This window comes from Oryctolagus cuniculus, chromosome 15 (assembly GCF_964237555.1).
Source record: "Oryctolagus cuniculus chromosome 15, mOryCun1.1, whole genome shotgun sequence".
Taxonomy (NCBI): Eukaryota; Metazoa; Chordata; class Mammalia; order Lagomorpha; family Leporidae; genus Oryctolagus; species Oryctolagus cuniculus.
Genome location: NC_091446.1, coordinates 59,586,204 through 59,603,618, shown reverse-complemented (window position 1 = coordinate 59,603,618; position 17,415 = coordinate 59,586,204). Strand labels below are relative to the sequence as shown.

General features: G+C 39.6%; 2 protein-coding genes across 7 annotated transcripts in view; both read left to right on the top strand.

Annotated features, from left to right (window-relative positions):
- The window catches only part of CTNNA3 (catenin alpha 3), a 1,675,875-nt gene that overhangs the window by 104,069 nt on the left and 1,554,391 nt on the right, over positions 1 to 17,415 (top strand). For all 6 annotated transcript variants that reach the window (XM_070057731.1, XM_070057732.1, XM_017348752.3 and 3 more), the window contains exon 4: positions 6,052 to 6,218. In XM_070057731.1, the coding sequence (XP_069913832.1) occupies positions 6,052 to 6,218 (167 nt within the window). The remainder of the gene's footprint in view (positions 1 to 6,051; positions 6,219 to 17,415) is intronic.
- On the top strand, positions 7,869 to 10,917 carry LOC127489568 (heterogeneous nuclear ribonucleoprotein F). The gene has a single exon (XM_051841148.2). The coding sequence runs from the start codon at positions 9,038 to 9,040 to the stop codon at positions 10,283 to 10,285; it is 1,248 nt and encodes a 415-aa protein (XP_051697108.2). The 5' UTR covers positions 7,869 to 9,037; the 3' UTR covers positions 10,286 to 10,917.

The window sequence follows — 17,415 nt, the reverse complement described above, 5'->3', positions numbered from 1 at the left end:
TCAAATCAAGGATCTAAAACCAATTCCCGGAGTAAGGTCAGTCTATTCAATAAATGGTGCTGGGGAAACTGGATTTCCACATGCAGAAGCGTGAAGCAAGACCCCTACCTTACACCTTACACGAAAATCCACTCAACATGGATTAAAGATCTAAATCTATGACCCGACACCATCAAATTATTAGAGAACATTGGAGAAACTCTGTAAGATATAGGCACAGGCAAAGTCTTCTTGGAAAAGACCCGGGAGGCACAGGCAGTCAAAGACCAAATTATCAAGTGGGATTGCATGAAATTGAGTAGTTTCTGTACTGCAAAAGAAACAGGAAAGTGAAGAGGCAACCAACAGAATGGGAAAAAATATTTGCAAGCTATGCAACAGATAAAGGGTTAATAACCAGAATCTACAAAGAAATCAAGAAACTCCACAACAAAACAAACAACCCACTTAAGAGATGGGCCAAGGACCTCAATAGACATTTTTCAAAAGAGGAAATCCAAATGGCCAACAAGTACATGAAAAAATGTTCAAGGTCATTAGCAATCAGGGAAATGCAAATCAAAACCACAATGAGGTTCCACCTCACCCCGGTTAGAATGGCTCACATTCAGAAATCTACCAACAACAGATTCTGGCAAGGATGTGGGGAAAAAGGGACACTAACCCACTGTTGGTGGGACTGCAAACTGGTCAAGCCACTATGGAAGTCAGTCTGGAGATTCCTCAGAAACCTGAAGATAACCCTACCATACAACCCAGCCATCCCACTCCTTGGAATTTACCCAAAGGAAATGAAATTGGCAAACAAACAAGCTGTCTGCACCTTAATGTTTATTGCAGCTCAATTCACAATAGCTAAGACCTGGAATCAATCTAAATGTCCATCAACAGTAGACTGGATAAAGAAATTATGGGTGATTTAATGCTATAACTAGTACTGAAACAGTATTTTTCACTTTGTGTTTCTATGTGGGTGCAAACTGTTGAAATCTTTACTTAATATATGCTAAACTGATCTTCTATATATAAAGAGAATTGAAAATGAATCTTGATGTGAATGGAAGGTGGGAGGGAGAGGGAAAGGGGAGGGTTGCGGGTGGGAGGGAAGTTATGGGGGAGGAAGCCATTGTAATCCATAAGCTGTACTTTGGAAATGTATATTCATTAAATAAAAGTTAAAAAAAAAGAAATTATGGGACATGTACTCTATAGAAAACTATACAGCAGTAAAAATCAATGAAATCTGGTCATTTGCAACAAGATGGAGGAATCTGGAAAACATCATGCTCAGTGAAATAAGCCAGTCCCAAAGGGAGAAATCTCATATGTTCTCCCTGATCGGTGACAACTAACCAAGCACCTAAAAGGAAACCTGTTGAAGTGAAATGGACACTATGAGAAACAGTGACTTGATCAGCCCTTGTCCTGAATGTTGATGAAAAACTTATTACTTTATCCCTTTCAGTATTTTTTTGTTCTACTTAATACTATTGGTTGAATTCTTTAATTAACACACAATTATTCTTAGGATTTCTTTCTTTTTTATGGTTGAGTAATATTCTGTATTGTATATGTATCACATTTTCTATATCAGTAATCAGTTGATGGATATCTAGGTTGATTCCATATCTTAGCTAATGTTAATTGAACTGCTATAAACATGGGAATGCAGGTAACTCTTTCATATGTTGATTTCATTTCCTTTGGATATATTCTCAGGAGTGGGATAGCTAGGTCATTTGTTAGGTGTATTTTTAGAAAGCAAACATCTTTCTACCGATCCCTCTGTCACTCTTCTGTTTAAAAAATGTTTTTTTATCTTCAAAAAAAATCTGAAATACCTGCTTGATGCAACCATTATGAAAACAGTATAGAGAGTCCTCAGAAAACTAAAAATAGACTTACCAAATGACCTAGCTATCCCACTCCTGGGAATATATCCAAAGGAAATGAAATCAACATATGAAAGAGTTACCTGCATCTGATATGGGCACTGATTTGTTTCTCCATTTTTGATCCAGCTCCCTGCAGATGGACTAGGAAAGGCAGCAGAGGATGACCCAAATGTTGGATCCCTGCCACTCCTGTTTGTGACTGGAATAAACTCCTGGCTTTGACCTAGCCCAGCTCCAGCCATTGTAGCCATCTGGGAAGTTAACCAGTGGATGGAAGATCTTTCTTGTCTCTCCCTCTCTGTAGCTCTGACTTTTAAAATAAATAAACAGGCCGGCGCCGCGGCTCACTAGGCTAATCCTCCGCCTAGCGGCGCCGGCACACCGGGTTCTAGTCCCGGTCGGGGCGCCGGATTCTGTCCCGGTTGCCCCTCTTCCAGGCCAGCTCTCTGCTGTGGCCAGGGAGTGCAGTGGAGGATGGCCCAGGTGCTTGGGCCCTGCACCCCATGGGAGACCAGGAAAAGCACCTGGCTCCTGGCTCCTGCCATCGGATCAGCGCGGTGCGCCGGCTGCAGCGCGCCGGCCGCGGCGGCCATTGGAGGGTGAACCAACGGCAAAAGGAAGACCTTTCTCTCTGTCTCTCTCTCTCACTGTCCACTCTGCCTGTCAAAAACAAACAAACAAACAAACAAATTTTTTTTAAAAAAGGAAATATTCCCAATCTTGCTTATAATGCTTTTTTTAAAGTTTAATGACTAGATCATTTCATCTTTAAAATAAATATAAATGAAAATACACTTTTCTTTCATGATATCCCACTCCATATATACACTAGTTTATTGAAAGTCTTAAAAATGGCCGGATGCTTGCATTGCAGGCAGCAGTTTTACTTACTGCGCCACAAAGCTGGTTCTCGGATTGATATTTCAAAAACAGTTGACTCCCCACATGTCAGCTTCATAAAATACTGGTACTCGTATTCTAGTTTGAAAGGAAGTTTGGTGTACGTTTTTTACATTTAATTAGGAAAATAGCATTTTTTTTCCCTGAAAAAAATCATCTTGACAATGAACTGGCCAAGTTCTGCAAGCCAGCTTTCTTTTTCAATAGTTGGAACATGCTTCTCTTACATAGAATATTCTTCTGTGTGTTCTCCAACACCTCAGGGAGAGATGGACTCTCCTTGTGTGTTAATACTTTGTGTAGGCCTTTGCCAGAGCCCTACCTAGATTGCATCCTTGTTTGTTAACCTTCACTTGACTATGCACTGCTTAGAATGCAAAATTGTTTTGTACTGATCTCTGTTTTCTGCCTCACTAGGTGTAGCTCTGTGATGCAGGGACTAACAAATGTTTTCAAAGAAAAGTAATTCTCATTAACTTGCTTGTTTAGCCTTACACATTCAGTGTATTAAATATTTGTGATAGATTATGACTTAGGCTAGACCCTGGGAAAACTGTGGTGAAAGGACCAGTGAAGTTCTTGTGCTCACTAGTCTTATGATCCAAAAGAAAAGATAGGCCTTGATTCAAGTTGATACAGTAATGATGATGAAAGCTATTATAGGGAGCATGGAATTCTGGGAGACCTGTGTTAGTAATGAGGGTTTAAAGCTTCCCAGAGGAGGGGATGTTTAAGTTGGGACCAGAAGCATGAGTTGAAGCCAGGTGGAAAGGTTTGATACACTGTTTGGGGGTTGGTGGTGGTACAAGGGTAAATCTAATAACAGGAAGTTAACTTACAGCATTGTAAGTATTTTGGAGTGACTTTTCTCTTCCAAACAGTATTACCTGTCTTGCTTTTCATGTTACCTTAATGAGAAAAAAAACTGTAATAGTCATTTAAATGATGTTTCTCTGAGCATAGCTCTTTTGCAAGTTGTTCAATATTCCAACATTTTTAGCATTAAAAACATATAGTTATTTTTAATATGTTTTGTTTTAGTATGTGAAGTCAAAGTGTTCTACAATTCTGTTGTAACTTTTGAATTCAGAATCACAGCAAGAAAAGATAATCTTGTGCAGATTCATCTGCTCTCTAAATTTTGGGATCAATTTAGTTTTTCAGTCTCCTTTCAGCAGTTTTGGATTGCAGAGCAGGACATAAAAATCACCCTTTTTATATCTCTTAGAAATTTCTTGAAAAATCATAGCTAATACTTGTTGAATGCTTTCCATGTTGAAACTGTACTAATATATGATAAGAACTATCTCATATGAACATCCCAGAAATCCTGTTAGATAAGTAATATTTTTATCCCTTCCCAATAGATAAGGACACTGAAAATCCATGCAACCAGAATTAGAAAATTAGATATAACAATTTGATCTCAGAAGTGTCTGTGAGTTTAGAGTTTCTAACTTGGTATTGCTTAAAGAGAACTAAATGAGACCTGTTAGCATGTTGAGAAAGCATTAGACGCTTTGTCCATTATAAGAAACAACTGTTTTATTTATACTAAAGTTTACAAATATGAAAATTAAAATATTTGTGAAGTAGATAAGATAGACCCTTTCATTTATTGGGGAATGACTATGATTTGGTAAAATTGTTCGCAATACAATGGTATTTCACAAAATTTGTTGAAAAATGGAATTAAAAGAAGCTTATTTGAATGTAAAGGGAGTCTCTTAACTGGAAACTTTTAAAAACAAATGAGTTGTGCTGGTGCTGTGATGTAGCATGTTAAGCCCCTGCCTGCAGTGCCTGCATCCCATATGGGCACCAGCTCAAGACCCGGCTGCTCTACTTTTTTTTTTTTTTTTTATCTTTTATTTAATGAATATAAATTTCCAAAGTACGACTCATGGGTTACAATGGCTTCCCCCCCCATACCGTCCCTCCCACCCACAACCCTCCCCTTTCCCACTCCCTCTCCCCTTCCATTCACATCAAGATTCATTTTCGATTATCTTAATATACAGAAGATCAGCTTAGTATACCTTAAGTAAGGATTTCAACAGTTTACTTCTTGATCCAGCTCTCTGCTATGGCCTGGGACAGCAGTGGAAGATGGCCCAAGTCCTTGGGCTCCTGTACCCACATGGGAGAAACGGGAGAAGCTCCTGGCTCCCGGTTTCAGATTGACTCAGCTCCAGCCATTGCGGCCAATGCCTTTCCTTCTTTGTGTAACTCTGATTTTCAAGTAAAGAAATAAATCTTCAAAAAATTATTTAAAAAAAAAAAACAAATGAGTTTTATATTACTTTTATAATAAAATGTATTTAAAATGAAAAGAGCTTTAAAAAAGTGGATATGATATTTTTCTATCAATTGTATACTATGAGGTAGTAGTATTTTTGAAACTAAGCTTAGGATATTGTTTCTTTTAAAAATTTTATTTATTTATTTGAGAGGTTGAGTTACAGACAGTGAGAGGAAGAGACAGAAAGAAAGGTCTTCCTTCTGTTAGTTCACTCCCCAACTGGCTGAAATGGCCGGAGCTATGCTCACCTGAAGCCAGGAGCCAGGAGCTTCTTCCTGGTCTCCCATGTAGGTTCAGGGTCCCAAGCACTTGGGCTATCTTCTACTGCTTTCCTGGGCCATAGCAGAGAGCTAGATTGGAAGAGGAGCAGCTGGGAATAGAACTGTTGCCCATATGGGATGCTGATGCCGCAGGCAGAAGATTAACCTACTGTGCCACGGCGCCAGCCCCAGGATATTGTTTATTCATTACATTGATATAGGTTAAATCTGTCTTTGTTAAAATTTTATCGTAGAGGTGCTTTCTCATTTTCTTGAAGGCTAGCTCTTTTCTAACTTCCACTAAGTCAGAAAGTAGAAAATAGCTCAACGAAGATTTACTTCATTTTTGTAAACAGAGTTGTTTATGATTGAAGTTTTAGTGATGAAACCTTTCACAGTAAATGAGATTCAGCAAGTGCAAAAGTTGACAGCCATTTTACTGGATGTTGCTAGTCAGTTGAGCACAATTTTCTTGCAGGAAGATGGTATCATGCTTTAATTTGAGAGAATTTATCAAAAACAAATGTCAATTTGAAACTTCATTGTTTATTAAAACACAACTTTAGTGTCAACTGATAATATTTTAAAATTATGCTTAGTCATGGAATACACTTGGAATTAGAATGGCTAATGAATGCTGAAATAAGCATAGTTGAAACTTAAAGTATAGCTTATTTGGGGTTTTATTTTTCAGGTAAAGCTTTGAAGGTATCAGCTGAGCAATTCACAGATGACCCCTGTCATCTCCCAAAAAGGGAGGCTGTTGTTCAAGCTGCACGTGCCTTGTTGGCTGCAGTAACTCGACTCCTTATCCTTGCGGACATGATTGATGTCATGTGTCTTCTGCAACACGTGTCCACCGTAAGTAAAAGATGACTTAGTTTACCTTGGCATTGTTCTTGCTTCCAATTCCATTCTCTGAGCCTGGCATCAATCCTGCTGCATCTTGGCCTCATCCTCATCTTTTAATATCACTCATCAGAAGCTGGCCAAATTGGGTTGTGAAGACTAATGTATACTTCAAAGAATGAAGCCAGAAGTGAGTCTTAGAGCCGCTGGAAAACTGAGTAACAGAAGATGGCTTACTGATAACAAAGTGACTAGGAGAAACTTACAAGCTTTTGACCATTTAAATTATTGTGCCCCATATACATATGAATAAAACATAGCATAATTATATGGATACTATATGATAAATATATACTTATAAATAATTTGTGTAAGAAATCTTCAAGCTTACAATGTTTCGAAGTTTACCTTAGTTTGTAAATGAATGCTACTTTGCCAGCTCCTTGTGATCCAGGATAAATAGTGAATGTTTATGGTTCAGTTGTGATGTCTAGGGTGATCTATTATGAAAATGTATACATAGGTTTAAATGAGTGAATAATATATTTCAACTAGGAGGATACAAAAATAGCAATATATGCAGCTTGCTTTATTTTACCAAACAAGTCCATATCATAGTTTTAGTAGAAAATTTCATTAACATCTTTTTATTAAACTTTCTGTATTTGTTTAGTTTGATGAAGTCATTAATAGTGTCCAGATGAAAAGGTTGCAAATTCTTGAAATCTCTTGTATTTCTTGCTTTAAAAAGGACCTTAATTTTTGTCTATAAATACATCTGTTTTCATAAAGGTACCTGATGATTATAGTACGCCATTTGACAACTGATGACCTTATTTGATTGACCTGCTTGTCAAAATAATTTATTCTACTTGCTGAGCTAAGCCTTTCTTTGCATTTCACTCATAATCACTATCACTTACTTTAACATTTAGAGTAGGCCTTCCATTGTACTTTCATCTTTTTATCATTTTACTACTATAAAAATAATTCAATACTTTTTAACTCTTGTGACTTAGTTATTTGGTGAATAACCTTAGAAAAATTTCTGAACTTTTATGAGATCATTTTTATCACACGTGATACAGACACTAGTTAATTCTGTAGACCAGAAATGAGTATGAAAGGTCCTGTTTCAGACTTGACTTGTTGAGATAGGACCAAATGAATGGCTTTTGTAAGGTGAAATGGATACCTACGTAATCAGGAGGTAACTATATATATATATATAAAGAACATAACCAGCTTATTAAATACCATTTTAATTTAATGCCCTCTGAGTTAGGCACAGTGGTAGGTGTGGGGAGCAACTGGGAGCAACTCGGACTAGACTAAGTTACTGGAATTAAGACTTATTCTATGCATCTGCTCTCCCACAATATGGCGCTGAGAAGGGAAACAGCTTCTACACAGCTGCCTCCAGTTCAACCAATAAACTGTAGGACCTGCTCCTGATTGGAGGAGAGCAGCGTACTCGGCGTGTGGGTAGCAGAGTTGGGATTGGTGGAAGAGGACTATAAAGGAGGAGAGAGACAACATGCACCAGGAACATCTATCTGAAGGAACACCTGAGCAGCCCCCGAGAGAGCCGGCCGGCCGGCGGTGTGCCGCTCCCCCGCTGAAGTGGGGAAAGTGGCAGGGGGAACCGCCCTTCCACGGAGGTGGAAGGGTCGGTAGCCAACCCGGGAAGAACCAGCAGCAAACCCGGGGAGGGCCGAGCAGACGAAAGAACAGCGCAGGGTCCTGTGTCGTTCCTCCACGAAGACGGGGAGCGACAGTAGGCAATTCACACACATCACGTTGTTCAAATGAAGCAGGGGGATATTTGCAGATCAAATAAATGCAGAGTTCTACCTGCTGCAATAAAAATTATAGTTAACCTTTATTGAATATTTTACAATGTGCCAAGTACTGTTTTGGTGTATCTCCTTTAATTCAGTCCTCATTATAGCATTATGATTATGATTCCTATCTTACAGAGGAGGAAACTGTGGCCCATTAAATTTAAATAACTTGCTCAAGACAACAAGAGAAAAATAACACTTTTGGAACTTAGTACTATAAAAGTTAGAATAGCTTTAACTATAAATAGCTTTCAGAAATGTGTAGATGAGCCGGCACCGCGGCTCACTAGGCTAATCCTCCGCCTGGCGGCGCTGGCACACCAGGTTCTAGTCCCGGGCGGGGCGCCGGATTCTGTCCCGGTTGCCCCTCTTCCAGGCCAGCTCTCTGCTGTGGCCAGGGAGTGCAGTGGAGGATGGCCCAAGTGCTTGGGCCCTGCACCCCATGGGAGACCAGGAAAAGCACTGGCTCCTGGCTCCTGCCATCGGATCAGCGTGGTGCGCTGGCCGCAGCGCGCCAGCCGCGGCGGCCATTGGAGGGTGAACCAACGGCAAAGGAAGACCTTTCTCTCTGTCTCTCTCTCTCACTATCCACTCTGCCTGTCAAAAAAAAAAAAAAAATGTGTAGATGAGTTCATAGGCTTATAACAGGTTAATAAATGAAGTTGAGTGTGTCAACATCTTTCATTTTTAAAAATGATTTATTCCGTCGTGGAAGCAGGATTGCGCCGCGTCTTCCTGAAGAAGGTTAAGAACAAAAAGATGCACCTGGAGTTTGCCTGGAGCCCTCTGCGCGTCTAAGCTCGGGTGGGATCTGGGGTCCTTCGCTGGAAGCCGCTCTTGCAAATAGAAACCAGGCCAGCTCTCCTCAGTGGACAGTTGGTTACCTACCAGAGGTGTCTCCTACTGAAGGTATCCTTGGCGATACTCTAAGCCATAAAAAGACAACTTGCACCCAAGTTTGTCTGACATCTATCCTGTCAAGTGTCCATGATGCTGGGTCCCGAGGGAGGTGAAGGCTTTGTGGTCAAGCTCCGTGGCCTGCCCTGGTCCTGCTCTATTGAGGACGTGCAGAACTTCCTGTCCGACTGCACGATTCATGATGGGGCCGCAGGCGTTCATTTTATCTACACTAGAGAAGGCAGGCAGAGTGGTGAGGCATTTGTCGAACTTGAATCAGAAGATGATGTCAAAATGGCCCTGAAAAAAGACAGGGAAAGCATGGGGCACTGGTACATTGAGGTGTTCAAGTCTCACAGAACCGAGATGGATTGGGTGTTGAAGCACAGTGGTCCAAACAGCGCTGACACCGCTAATGATGGTTTCGTGCGGCTTCGAGGACTCCCGTTTGGATGCACAAAGGAAGAAATTGTTCAGTTTTTCTCAGGGTTGGAAATCGTGCCAAACGGGATCACTTTGCCTGTGGACCCCGAGGGCAAGATTACAGGGGAGGCCTTCGTGCAGTTTGCCTCTCAGGAGCTAGCAGAGAAGGCGCTAGGGAAGCACAAGGAGAGAATAGGGCACAGATATATTGAGGTATTTAAGAGCAGTCAGGAAGAAGTGAGGTCATACTCAGATCCTCCTCTGAAGTTCATGTCTGTTCAGCGACCCGGGCCCTATGACAGGCCTGGCACAGCCCGGAGGTATATTGGCATTGTGAAGCAGGCAGGCTTGGAGAGAATGCGGCCTGGTGCCTGCAGCGCTGGCTACGGGGGCTATGAGGAGTACAGTGGCCTCAGCGATGGCTACGGCTTCACCACTGATCTGTTCGGAAGAGACCTCAGCTACTGCCTCTCAGGAATGTACGACCACAGATACGGAGACAGCGAGTTCGCAGTGCAGAGCACCACCGGCCACTGCGTCCACATGAGAGGGCTGCCATACAAAGCGACCGAGAACGACATCTACAACTTCTTCTCTCCACTTAACGCGGTGAGAGTGCATATTGAGATCGGCCCAGATGGAAGAGTGACGGGCGAAGCTGATGTGGAGTTTGCCACCCATGAAGAAGCTGGGGCAGCGATGTCGAAAGATAGGGCCAATATGCAGCACAGATACATAGAACTCTTCTTGAATTCCACCACAGGGGCCAGCAACGGGGCCTACAGCAGCCAGGTGATGCAGGGCATGGGGGTGTCTGCGGCTCAGGCCACCTACAGTGGCCTGGAGAGCCAGTCAGTGAGCGGTTGTTATGGCGCTGGCTATAGTGGTCAGAACAGCATGGGTGGATATGATTAGTTTTGTAGAAGCATTTGAGTTAATTTCAATCAAATTTTCAGAGGCAGCCAGCAAGCAGTGAAAAAGCAGTTATTACCCTAGAGGAAGCTGTGGGACCCATTTTGCACCATGAGTTTGTGAAATCTGGATTAAAAAATTACCTCTTCAATGTTTTCTCATGCAAACTTTTCTTCTAGCATGTGATATTGAGTAAACTAAAACTATTTTCCGCTTTTCTCGATTAACATTTTAGTAGTATCCTTCCGAGTGATGTTATCTGAGTTAAAGTAGTTTAAGTATGTTAAATTGTGGATCTTTTACACCACACCACAGTGAACACCTTGGGGAGATGTACTTTTTTGGAAAACTCAAAGGTGCTAGATCCCTAATTCAAAGAGAAACATTTCTCATGTTTGTTCATTCTAGTTTCTATTTTCATTTAAATCTTTTAGGTTAAGTTTAAGCTTTTTAAAAGTTAGTTTTGAGAATTGAGACACAATACTAATACTGTAGGAATTGGTGAGGCCTTGACTTAAAACTTTCTTTGTACTGTGATTTCCTTTGGGGTGTATTTTGCTAAGTGAAACTTGATAAATTTTTTGTTAACTAAATTTTTTTCTTAAAATAAAGACTTTTTCACACACACAAAAAAAGATTTATTTATTTGAAAGGCAGAGTGACATGGGAGAGAGAGAGAGAGAGAGAGAGAGAGAGAGAGAGAGAGAGAGACTTGTTGGTGCCTTAACAGAGCCTATATTGAGGGTAGATGATTTAAGTTGTTTATTAGCTTGTATACCACAACAATGATACTTCATCTATGAAAAAGGAAGTGGAATCTTATTAAAGAGAATGGAAGAACTTTTGTGGTGAATTTTGATTTCTCAAAATGATTTCACCCTTAGGAAACATTAACATATACAATGGCCTTTCATATCCACAGGTTATGCAGATTCAAACCAACATGGATTGAAAATATTTGCAAAAAATTGCCTCTCTATTGAACATATATGGATATTTTTGTTATTGTTATTCCCTAAGAATATAATATAATAACTACAAATTATTTAGATTATATTAAGTATTATAAGTAATCTAGAGATGATTTAAAGAGAATAGGAGTATGTATGTAGTGTATGTAGGTTACATGCACATGATATAACTTTTTTTTATAATGGATTCGAACATTTGCAGAGTTTGGTATCTGTTGAGATCCCCATTATACTGAGGGATGCTTGTATATGAATTATATTATCAACTCAGCTCTTTCAAGGTTCCATATAGAAGAAGATACCTAATATGTTTTTGAGATAATCAAGATTTCAATTATTTAGCCTAGCATTTCCAAAAAACTATTTTATAAACCTCTCCTATAACATTTTTAATTTAAAAGGTTTTTTTAATGGTCAATGTTGAAGCAGAAATTCTCTGAATTTTTTTGACCCACCTTATCACATTAAGGTTCTTTGCTGATTGTGCTGGCACTGTGGCATAGCGGTTAAAGCCTCTGCCAGCAATGCCAGCATCCCATATGGGCGCCGGTTCAAGTCTCAGCTGCTCTACTTCCCATCCAGCTCTCTGCTATGGCCTGGGAAAGCAGTAGAAGATGGTCCAAGTCCTTGGGCTCCTGCACCCTTGTGGGAGACCTGGAAGAAGCTCCTGGCTCCTGGCTTCGGATCAGCGCAGCTCTGGCCATTGTGGCTAACTGGGGAGTGAAGCAGTGGATGGAAGACCTCTCTCTCTCTCTGCCTCTCTTTCTCTCTGTGTAACTTGGACTTTCACATAAATAAATCTTTAAAAAAATTCTTTGCTGAGAAATATTGTAGCAAAGAACCTTATGTAACTTTGTTTAAACCAGAGTTTCCCAAAATGCTTTTTGACCCTAGAAATCTTCTATAATATATTAATCCTGCAAGTTTTAAAGCTGTACTTTGGGAAATACTAGTTTGAGATTTCTCTAATAATGTGTATGGTAATATTAAACTTCTACTTGGAATCAAAAGAATCATAGTGTTTTTGAAGAGACAAATGGCAGAATGGGAGAGCATGTTTGCTAACTCTGCAATTGATAAATAATTAATATCCAGAATCTATAAAGAGCTCAAGAAACTTACAACAACAAAGCAATTCAGTTAAGAAAGAAATGGGCTAAGCACATGAACCGGCGTTTTTCAAAGCATAAAATACAAATGGCTGACAGACACTTGAAAAAATGTTCAGGATCAGGGAAATGCAAATGAAAACTGCAATGAGGTTTTACCTCACCCTAGTTAGAATGACTGTCATCCAAAAATCAGCAATTAATGCTAGTGAGGATGTGAGCAAAAAGGTATCCTAATCCACTGTTGGTGGGAATCTAAACTCATATAACCATTATGGATACAGTATGGAGATTCCTCAGAGATCTGAAAACAAATCTAAAATATGACCGAGCCATCTCACTCCTGGGAATTTACCCAAAGGAAATGAAATCTGCACATAAAAGAATTTTTTGTACCCACATGTTTATTGCAGCTCAATTCTCAATAGCTAAGATATGGAATCAACCTAAATTTCCATCAACCAATGACTGAATAAAGAAAATTTGACACACACACACAATGGAATACTACTCAGCCATAAAAATTAAATCCTGTCTTTTGCAATAAAATGGCTATAACTGGAAATCATTATGCTTAGTGAAATAAACAAGTCTCAAAAAATAAGTATCATATGTTTTCTCTGATATTTGGCAGTTAATATAGACATGAAATGGTAATTTTGGGATATGATTGCCATTTTCAGCCTTTGTGTATACTTCTGTGAAACTAGTCTTACTACTTTTACTTGTTGATTATGATTAGTGGCGAATTAAGCCTGTTAGTACAGAGTGGATTAAAATTATGTACTTGCAAAAATTGATGAAGAGGGGGCCGGCGCCGCGGCTCACTAGGCTAATCCTCCGCCTAGCGGCACTGGCACACCGGGTTCTAGTCCCGGGCGGGGTGCCGGATTCTGTCCCGGTTGCCCCTCTTCCAGGCCAGCTCTCTGCTGTGGCCAGGGAGTGCAGTGGAGGATGGCCCAAGTGCTTGGGCCCTGCACCCCATGGGAGACCAGGAAAAGCACCTGGCTCCTGGCTCCTGGCTCCTGCCATCGGATCAGCGTGGTGCGCTGGCCGCAGCGCGCCAGCCGTGGCGGCCATTGGAGGGTGAACCAACGGCAAAGGAAGACCTTTCTCTCTGTCTCTCTCTCTCACTGTCCACTCTGCCTGTCAAAAAAAAAAAAAAAAAAATTGATGAAGAGGGGAGAAGGGGAGGAAGATTGAGAGGGAGCAGGGGGGTGAGGGAAGTGTGGTTAACTTTTTGGAACTGTACTTATGGGATGCATAAAGCTGTTCTCTTTATATTAATAAAAAATAATTAAAAAAGATCTCTGGAGAGTTTACAGTGATCTACTACTGCTGGACCAAGAGCTAGAATCACTAGTGCCCTCCAGTGGTTGGCTGTCAGCTTTTATAGTGCTGCCCCACAGTGAGCATAGAACTTGTGCTTCTGATCCCTGCTTGGATATCAGATTCTAGCGGTTTCCTTCCTCACAGGACGTATCCCTACCCAGGGACCCTTGAACAACCCTAAAAACATCAGTTGCTTGTTTCCATTTGAATCCAGAGATTTGCTCATCTGCCTACTAAATATCTGTGTGATATCACAGTACACATAAAAGGGATTAATTTTGAATCGGAAAATTTCCAAAAGAAAGACAAAAACAGTAGTTCTTTTTAAATTGAAATTCTTTGTCACAAGTGGAATTTTTAAAGGTAAAATAAGAATCTTCATTTAAAATTCTTCCATTTTTCTTTTTTATTGTGGCAAAATACATGTAAAATCTACCATCTTAACCAGGTAAAAACATCTAGTTCTGAAAGTGATAAGGATGTGTGTATTATTATGCACAAATCTCCAGAACTTTTTCATCTTACAAAACTGCCACAACCCTGTTCCCATTAAACTACCTCTCATTCTTTGGAAAAAAAAAGACAAATATGTGTTTACTCTGATATATGGCAGTTAATACAAAAATTGTAAAGGCAAAGTGGACATTTTTGGATGTGATTGTTACCTTTAGCTCTTGTTTATATTCCTACGGAACTGTGGTCTTCCCATTTGTTACTTGTTGAATATTTTGATTAGTGGCAAATTAAGTCTGTGAATATAGAGTGGATTGAAATTATGTCTTTGCAAAAACTGAGCAAGAGAGTGGAGGGAGGAAGGGGAATTGGGGGGAACAGGGGACTGAGGGACTATGGTTGTCTTCTTGGAACTGTACCTATGGAATGCACAAAATATGTTCTTTTTATATTAATAATAAAAAAAGGAATCATAGTGGAGAAATTTCAGGGCCCTTATATGTTTCCTGAGGTAGAAAGATTGTTTGCTACAACATGTGATATACACAAAATGCAGCACACACACACACACACATACATATATATAGTTTTGAATGTTCATAAATATGATTACTAACAATGAAAATAATATCAATTCTGTGAGACATTGAACCCAATTTTGGACAGTTCTAAATTGTCAGAGACATCTTCCTCAGACTCAGCTTACAGTTACATCCCAGCTGTTTCCATTCACTACTACCAGTTTTGCTTTTCGGAGTAACATAGAATCAAAGCAAGAGTTAAAATATTTTTGAAATAATGATGATTACTTTTGGTACTTACCTATATCTTCCCCTATCTGGGGCTAAAAATTTCTTGAGCCTTGGACATTCCTTAAATGACAGTTTCAGACCACTCTGAACCCTCTAAAATGTCTATTTTTTTTTCTTCTTGGCTAAGTCCTTTTGGATGATCTTTAGTTTCCTACTGAAATTTTAAATATTTATTTTGATCCACTTGAATACATTAAGCAGAGTTTTCTTATGGTCATATTTGAAAAATTCCGCAGGTGAACTCCCTGAGCGTCTCTGCTTCTGCTTTCATTTTCCTGGTTTTCACTCACTTGTCTTCTTGGGTGATGGCTGTCTTTGTGATGAACATGGCTTTTCCTGCAACTTATTGGAAAATTCCCCACTGGCTTATTGGCTCTTTGAAATTTTTAAGATGAAGTATTTTATATTTCATCCAAGCTTATTTGTTTTCTTCAGCAGAAGGATTGGACTGCATTACTAATTTGCCATTAAAGAAAATAGAAGTCCTCGAAATCATTTCAGTAAATCCTTCTCTATGCATATTCTAGATTTTAGGTAACTCACATAAAATATTGAGATCAAAACTCTTTTTTTAAAAAAAGATTTATTTATTTTATTTGAAAGAGTTACACACAGAGAGACGGAGAGGCAGAGAAGAGAGAGGTCTTCCATCTGCTGGTTCACTTCCCAAATGGCCATAATGGCCGGAGCTGGACCGAACCAAAGCCAGGAGCCAGGAGCTTCTTCTGGGTCTCCCATGTGAGTGCAGAGGCCCAAGCTCTTTGGCTGTCTTCTAATGCTTTCCCAGGTCATAAGCAGAGAGCTGGATCTGAAGAGCAGCCGGCACGAATGGGCTCCCATATGGGATGCTGTTGCCACAGGCGGATGCTTAGCCTACTAAGCCACAGTGCTTGCCCCCAAGATCTATTTTCTGTGGCATCATGGATTTATCAGTGTAGTAACCCCTGATACAAAGGAAATGAAGTTAGTTGGCATGATTTCATAGTACAGTAAGAGCTCTAAGTGACCATTGCTTACTTGCTTGTAATTCATTTCTTTTTCTTTTTTTCTGATAGTTTTTCATCTATTTACACTCTTACAAACACTTGTCTGCTGGGATCTGCTTGCCTTTAAGATCTAGATATACTTTGTACTCTCATTCCATGTTCTGTCAAGTATAATGTTCTCCCCAGGTTTTCTATAAATCTGTAAATTCTCTAGGAGCTCATATTCTTTAGGTCACCTCCGACTACAAATTTTTGCTTCTGCTGAAGGGTCTTCATGTATGAATTTGTTTTTCTATTTTTTTTGCATTATGTTCATCCAGAATTAGCACACATCACACACAAGCACGTGTACACACACATACACACAGAATCACACACACTCCAACCCCACCAGGCAAGACATTTCTAGGAATATAGCAAAAGTTACTTAGTGATTATGTAAGGGAGGGTTCTATATGTAATAATATATTTTAAGTGGCTTTGTCTTATTTCTTTTCCACATTCTTTTTCCCTATTTCCCCCTTCTCATACTCCTAAGTTCCTGTTAATTTGAATGAAGAGTGGCTATCTCTCTGCAACTCAACTTGGCTTCTGCTATTTGTACCCTCAGAATATTATCGTCTACCTTAAATTGCTTAAATTACTTCTTAATGTCTTTTCTTCAGTATAGACAACACTTTCTTAAAAACTCTGTAGGTAGTGCATGTTTCTCTCTCTCTCTCTCTCTCTCTCTCTCTCTCTCTCTCTCTCATACACACACACACACACACACGATGTGCAAAACCTACTGTGTAATAGACTTTTATAGACTTTTGTGAGGGATAGGGCCATCTACTTCAAAGATAGTTTTTTTCTTCTGAGTATGCATTATTCTTTCTGAAAGAGTGGGCTACCTTTTTATTTTGTGACCTTGTTTCCAATATAATGAACAATGACCTGCCTCGCTCCATCTTTTAAAAATATTTTGTTGTATATTCATAAATTAGTGTTGTCATTCATTTGTAGACTTGGAATGTAAATTAGTACAAACATTTAGAAAACAGTATGAGGGTACCTCAAGAGTTCATGGAAAAGTGGGATTAAAAGATAAGTTTAATTCCATGCAAAAACCTGAAGTCTGTGCATAGTTTTATCATAATATGCACTTTTTGATAAATTTCTTGAGGTGTCCTTGAATGGAGTTTCCTCATAAAACTAAAAATAGAATTGCCATATGATCCAGCTGCCATGCTTCTGAATATTTATCATATTTTTACTGTTTCATGAAAGCTTCTGGATTTTTTTTATGTAACCCATTTTTTTTTTAAAAGATTTATTTGAAAGGCAGTTACATTGTGAGAGAGACAGATCTTCCATCCTCTGGTTCTCTTCCCAAGTGGCTGCAACAGCCAAGGCTGGGTATGGCTGAAGCAAGGATCCTGGTACTTCATCTGGGTTTCCCACATGTGTAGCAGTGGCCCAAGTATGTTG